The 7262-nt window shown below is 39.4% G+C and overlaps 1 protein-coding gene across 1 annotated transcript; it reads right to left on the reverse strand.

The window, feature by feature from the left end:
- Positions 1-1256: 1256 nt before the first annotated feature.
- spmip7 (sperm microtubule inner protein 7) lies at positions 1257-6988 on the reverse strand. The gene is made up of 8 exons (XM_027276012.1): positions 6565-6988; positions 5414-5490; positions 4196-4278; positions 3639-3777; positions 2993-3060; positions 2859-2900; positions 1656-1763; positions 1257-1410 (listed from the first exon to the last, which is right to left on the reverse strand). The coding sequence occupies exons 1-8, from the start codon at positions 6986-6988 to the stop codon at positions 1320-1322; spliced, it is 1032 nt and encodes a 343-aa protein (XP_027131813.1). The 3' UTR covers positions 1257-1319.
- Between the last annotated feature and the right edge of the window lie 274 nt (positions 6989-7262).

Here is a 7262-nt window from a genome sequence, read left to right on the forward strand (position 1 = left end):
TTCATCCACTCAGTTTAAGCCTCTGTAGTCTGTTCATTAATGATGATTACTCTGAGTTGTATTTCATTTTAACGGGTAGCAGTGAAATATGACCATCTGTATGCTGAAGTCAGAATATAACCTGAGGCATGATATCAGTGGAGTGCATTAGATCGCCATCCAGTGGGCATTCAACGTTTTACACTCATAGAAATCACGTGTCGAGGTGGGATGGGGCCTGTTTCTCCTTCTCCTTTATTTTTATTTTTTTATTAGTATTATTTCCAAATATTTATGTCTGCATTCAAATGTATGTTGTGATAAGTGTGTGTGTCTTAGCAGTAAATATCTGTTTTCGTGTATCTTTGTTCATATTGCCCAATGCAAAGGGGTGGAAAATTTCCAGAAACTTTCCATGGAAAGTTCAGCTGAGGAATTTTGGAAATAGTCCAAATCAGAAACTTTCCGTGGGAAAAAATATATTTTATGGGAATTAACTAGAAATTGGGGGTAATTTAAAAATTGGGGGTAAGCTAGCATCATGATGAGATAGCCTCATAGATTGTCAATGAAATTATGCTTATTCAGCATCTAACCTATCAGCTAGTTATCTGTTGCATGAATAAATTTTCATGTGCTATTGGCAAGTTAAACATTAATACCATACATAAAATATATTTACCCCATAATATCATCAAAACCTACTTCACTTTATGTAGTCCAGGAGCTCAAATGTGTGGCTTCCATAGTCCTGTGCTCTGGACTCTAAAGTGTGGTCCAGGTTGTAGAAATCATGTGTGCATGTGAGGGGGCGCGGCCTTAACAAGCCTACAGTAAGCAGTGTGCTATGTGCATGTGATTGAGGAATAGCAGATATTCAAGTGTGCTTGCATGAAATCTGGTTATGCTAAAATATATTTCTCCCGACTATATTTAAGTTAGCTGTTAAGGACCATCCTTCAGTTTTGTAAATTCATGTTTATTCCCATTCCTATTGTTTCATTTGTTCATATTTTCTCTCTTGTTCGCTCTTTACCTCGATGACTTTTGCTTGTACATGACTGTAATATAGTTACTAAAAAAAACCTACAAATAAAGTATTAATAAATAAAAATCAGTGTACTGAGGATATGAGTAATGCTGAGATTTAAAAAAACCTGCTTGTGCAACAGTGGATACAAGAAACAAATAATGACAGATTAAATAAATAATTTTACACGCTAAAAGCTATACTATATCTCTGAATTGTGCTTTCAGGCCAACTCAGTGACAAACAACTGGTAATGATATTTTATTTTATTTCGATCCTTAAATGCTCTCATAAAAGTTACTGTGAAGACTCACCCGGAGGAGTGTGCAGGGCTGCAGACTGCAGCCTCAGCAGCAGAGTTATAGACAGCCTTGCCTGTATATCCAGGAATGGTGGTTCGACTGGCACAAATCAGAGGTTTACACATTATTTATCAGAATCTCTTTCAGGATGTTAAACATCACTGTGTGAGAGGAGTTTCAAAGGTAACAGCTGTTCCACAATCTCCAGAGTGTAATAAGAAATATTTCAAGTGCACAATAAATTTGATGCTGAGAGTAAATAGAGCTCTGGAGAGTTGCAGAAAATGTGTGTGTGTGTGTGTGTGTGTGTGTGTGTGTGTGTGTGTGATAATGCCGTGTCTCACTGTGCCGTAGGCGTGTAAGGGGGCACAACACTCCTCTTCAAGGTCAGTGGGTGAAAGTCCTCATTCATGTTGTCGATGTTGTGCATGTTCTCAGAGCCGATTGTACCGCTGCAAATACATGACATGCATGAACTCCTGCTAACATACTGTATACACCAGAAGTACAGTGGGAGGCAGGCCTCCCCAGGGGGCCTTTCAAGCAGTGTCGGGGGAGGCTCAGTGAATTAAAGTGAAAATATGACATTAGTTATCAAAAAGAGATCACAGAGAATGATTTAATCATACTTTAGAGATGAGAGTAGTTTAGGGGAATTTTACCGTCTTTTCCACTTTCCCAGAGTCAGAAACTAATAAATGCCTCAGGACAGGCTTTTTTATGTATTTTCTGTTGCCTGAAGTTATATCAAACAGCAATTAGGCTGTCTTGGCTCAAATGTTGAGTGTCTGAGTGATAAAATAACAATTTTGAGCCCACAGGCTTTCAGGAATTGAGGGAAACTAAGCAAGTAAACTAAGTGATGATGAGGGGAGGCCCACAGACTTAAACAAAAAATATATATATGTAGGAATTAAATGATTGAAACTTACACATTCAGTCAATGTTGCATGACAGGAGAGAGTTTTTTCATAATTTCACCCCAAATACTCTTCAATTGTGAATTTGTTTTCCAGTCCAAAAAATGTGACTCGAGATCAATTTTGAAGCACAACAGTGTCTACTGTCATCTACTGCAGTGGTTACACTGAACAGGTTCAAACTGATTTGTCAGTCCATATTATGATGATGTTCCGTGCTAACCCCCAGAATAACCATCTCTATTTTTAAGTAGTGTTTTTCTGAAGCAAAACTCCTGGTAATAACAGTCTATTACAGGCATTACAGTGCACTTGACACTTGTACAGGCTTTGATGCTACCAGCTTACAATTTATTGTACCAGTGACTCATGATTTTTTTAATTTAACTGTTGCTCAGAGGGCTCTTTGTCTCTTTCTGCCCTTTCAGTTGTCATTGAGGTTGAACCATTATACAGTGTTTATTCTCTGTGTGCAAAACATTTTTGCACATCGTTCATACAAAATAACATCTATTTTTACTAAATAAAGCATGAAAGCAAATTCAAAAAGCCTCTCAGCCGTCTGTGCCAAATCAAGCTTTTGTAGCAAATGTAAACACTAGAGTAAGTAAGACTGTAAGTACTTACGTGTACAGAGGGATTTGACCTGACCTCGGACATCCACTGCAGCTGGAAGGAGGAGGAAGATGTTGAATTCTAGATTGGTGATCATTAATGTAACTGTTTTTTAAGACAGCAGTCAGTGTTTGTTGAAAACTTACAATGAGATGGGTTTCTTGGCATCATTCCTCGACCGAAGCTGCCGTCTGTTCCACTCAGCTCCGACAGACTTGGAAAGGACAGAAACAACAGATCTGCTAGCAGAATTTATCAGGCACCTTTGATCTACACAAGATTAAAAAAAAAGAAACTGAAATAATCAGGGTTTGGTTCGCAGTATGGTGTTATTGGCTCTGTTTTTTAGCTCTGGTTTCAAGACTTCATTTTTATTCCCACTTCACTCCTGATAAGCGATATCAGTCTTTGGATAAACAGACTCGCTCAATACATTACAAGAATGTCCTTTATCTGCCTTCTTCAGTCTTTTATATTGCGTTCCAACAAACTAAATATAAATCACACTTCTGTGCATGGGTTGGTAGGAAAAGTGGTTTTCATTTTCAAAAAGATTTTCTTCTATTTTTACATTAATTATGTTCAGGTAACCCAATTAGATTGATTTGTCTTTACAGCAAATGACTCCCTTGAAAGCCAACAATGATTAATTACTTTATCACAGCAGTTGTATTTCTTTCAGTCAGTTGTGTGAATGAGTGTCGACCTCTGGCAGCTACAGCTGGAGAGACAAATACTGAACTCCAGTGTTGGCCGTAACGTTGTTGTTACTGGTTGCTCTCCAAGGCTCACCTGCCACAGCTGAGGTTGACTGTAGTAGCGCTTTGACGAGGGACGCTCACTAACTAGGTCTGCCTTTTCCTCCAGGGTTGTTTCTGGTGCCTTCAACCGCCGTGGTAACTTTGTATGCCATCCAACTTCCTCATAACTCCTGCACACGGACGACAAATTGCAGCCATTAAACGTCTGAACCAAAGTGCCTGAAGTGTAACTGATTCCCTTGATTCCAAAAGTTATTTGCTTTAATTTGAATTCTTAAACAGCCTCTTTCGTTGCTCGAAGTACACTCGACAGCTTATTAACTGGGGGGCTAATTCTTCCCCGAGGCTTTAAACGAGGCAACAGTTCATCTACATCATTTCATTGAGCAGCAATTAACACAACAAGAGGACACAGTGTTCCCTGGTGACATCACTGAAGCACAAAATCAAACCTATTCACTCTCAATAACCCTCAAAGCAAAATGATAGTGTGTGTGTGGATTGTGCATAATGAATTATGTGGGAGGTGAGCTTTGTTTGGTTTTATTATTATTGAAATGAAACAATCAAATGTCCCCGTGTTCTGACCTCTGTGTTGCAGAAGTGTATCTGATGCGTTTAATGGCCTGTGAGTTGTCCGTCCACAGTCTCAGGTCAGAAGGGAAGATGACCTTTAAACAAAGACATTCATACTTTTATTATTATTATAAATTCATTTGGTTTATACTGTGTCCATTTAAAACAGGAAGCAACTGTGAAAACTCTCTTTCTTTATGTCTTAATACTTTAACATGCAACAATGCTTCACCATTTTAGTTAAGCAGGTTGTTAGCGTTTGCACATTTGAACTAAGCACCGAGTACAGCTGAGGCTGATGGGAATGTAGTTTTGTTTGCATCAACCAAGTGCAAACAAACATATTATTATTACTACTGGTGCTCGATGAAAAGAAGAGTTCACCAATGGTATTCAGACCAATCCCCAGAGAAGCCTGAACATCTGCAGCAGATTTTATAACAATCCATCGAATATTTGTTGAGATACTTCCCTGTCCCTGGAGAGATGCTGTTAGTGTGCCTAAAAGCACAAAATGTCAGGATGTTGTCTAAATGACTGGTGCAAAATAAAAGTAAAGCCAAAACTCCATATATGTACTCCATTAAGTGAATCTGAATGAGCCCATCAAACAATGTTTATGCACCCCAACAAGCCGCACTGTGTTCACCACTCTCCATCTCAAACCGTGTAAATGGGCACCAATTAAGCCTCCATTCACCAACAACACTTAGAGCTCTTCCCTACAATATTGTAAAGCTTCTCTATGATAATGTATGTCATGTTTATGACGATTACTTCAATTAACAGACTCACAAACATTATAATAGTAATAATAATAAAGCATGATTATATCCTCGCGGTGAACACCTGCTTTAACATGTGTGGTGAGACCCAGAGAACAGAGTTAAGTAATGCATTACTCTTTCATATCTAATACGTGTTTGTGTTATGATAGTGAAGTGATCCACCAGTAATGTGATCAAATGTAATGATAACTCATTTGTCTAGAAAACAAGGCAGCATTAGATCAACCAAATGTTTCAGTGCAGTAGTAAATAGTAAATTGAACATTTAAATCAATGAGGGTTTATGTGCTCAGAGAGTAAAACAGGACAAATTAAGGAAAACCCTTGGGGTTCATGTCTTTGGTGTAAATATACTGTATGAAATATGAATACTGATATGAATACTATTAGGTGTTGCATTGCAGAGCACTTCAGCAGGAAAGCCAATTTAAAAGTCACCCACCTGAGGTCCAGTGTGTTTATCAGGGAAGCTGCTGTGCAGAGTTGCTTTAGTTGATGTCCTCGGTGAGTGTGGTTGAACTGTAACAGGAGTGGTTGAACCTTAGGATGACATGATAACAATAAAGCCTCCAGGAAGCAGGCAACTTGTGAACTGTAACTATGCAGAGTAGTAACTGCTCTCAAGGCCTGATCACCACAGGCCCTGGGGCAAAACTCAGCAATGGCCCCCTATTAGGCTCCTATTCTCCCACTCTCTGTGAATTGTTTACGAATCCTTTTGCCTCTGAGCGCCCATCAGGTACAGAGGACACAGCAGACTACAAATAGAGCCTTAATAATTCAGTGTTTGCCTACAGACGCAGATGCCAACTTAACACTCCTGTTGATTAACACTTGCCCCAGGTTCGTTGTGTCGCAGTTTGTTTGCAATAATTTGATAAGACAGAAATATATGCAAAATATATGAAAGAGTAAATATTCTCTCTTTGCAATAGCTTTTTCTATCAAAGCTAGACAATTAGGCAACAGTGTGAGGTCCTGAGTCACATGGACAGCAGCACTGCATCATTTACTAGCTTACTGCTGTGCTAGCTATCAACTAGCTCAAGTCTCAAGTATGTAGTTTCTCTGTTCTGGGCTACTGTAGAAACATGGCAGACTCAATGGAGTCCTTAGATATAAAAGGCTCATTCTAAGGTAACAAAAAAAGATACTTATGAATGTTATACTCCATTTTAATTCCAGTTAGTTTCTTGATTCATTGATGAATTCTTTGGTTCAACTCTTTGAACCAATTTGTCAAAAACAACAGTCCAGTGTAAAAAAAAAATCAATTTACTTTTATATAATACAAAGGAAAACTGGAAATCATTACATCTAAGAAAAATGATCAAATCATTCAATAATTGCCAGTTCATTTTCTCTTAATCAACTAATCATTTAATCACATCAGCTCTAGTGTATTTTGTGCCCCTTAATGTTTGGAGCCATGGGGCAGTGCCAGCCTTGATTTCTCTAGAAAAGATACACTGTCCTACCTCATAACTCTGACCTGCACAGCATCTGATATGAATTCTGATGGACAATAGATAAGTATATATACTAGAGGCTGTTATTTGGAACAAAGATTGAAATAATTTCCTGTTATTTTACCACTCAGCCTCGCTCTCAAGGCTTCATCAGGGATCCTCCTTGAGTTCCAGGCCTTGTCTTCGCTCAGGTCTACACAGATAGAGGGATTTGAGGATATTTGTGGCTTCTCTTTCAATCCTGGAGGGACCCACAGAGCCGAGGGCACGTGATGGAAATCTATGAATTTCTGTCTACCTTTGACCCCAAGAACCACCTCAGCTCCAGCACTTAGCTGACCGCAGCAGGGATCCATCAGGTTGACGTCATGTCGTAAAGGAGCCAGGCTGAGGCTCTCATCCGGGGGATGAAATCTAGCAAAAGGAGAGTCTGCACGCCCAGGTCCTAATCCATCTCTACCACCGGTCCCGTACAGACTGGAGTTCAGCCGCCTGATGACTTGTAGCTCTGCAGAGTACGGCCTGGAGGGGTCCAAAACTGCAGTCATTATTGCCAGGGGAGAAACTCACTGTGTGTGTGTCTATGTGTGTGTGGTTGACAGAGCAGGTCATAGATCTGCTGTTAGGCATAATGATGCAGTGAGCGATGGTTGCCCAGAGACTGTCTTTGTTTGCTGTTTGGATCAAATAACTGATGTGCAGAGAGGCAACATGACCTGCAGTGCTGTGGAGGTGTGTAGCTCCACATACCTCAACAAAACATTCATGTGTTAACATTTATTGTATTTCTTAGAGTAATTGGGCAGAACGATACAATAAGCA

This window comes from Larimichthys crocea, unplaced genomic scaffold, assembly GCF_000972845.2.
Source record: "Larimichthys crocea isolate SSNF unplaced genomic scaffold, L_crocea_2.0 scaffold271, whole genome shotgun sequence".
Lineage (NCBI taxonomy): Eukaryota > Metazoa > Chordata > Actinopteri > Sciaenidae > Larimichthys > Larimichthys crocea.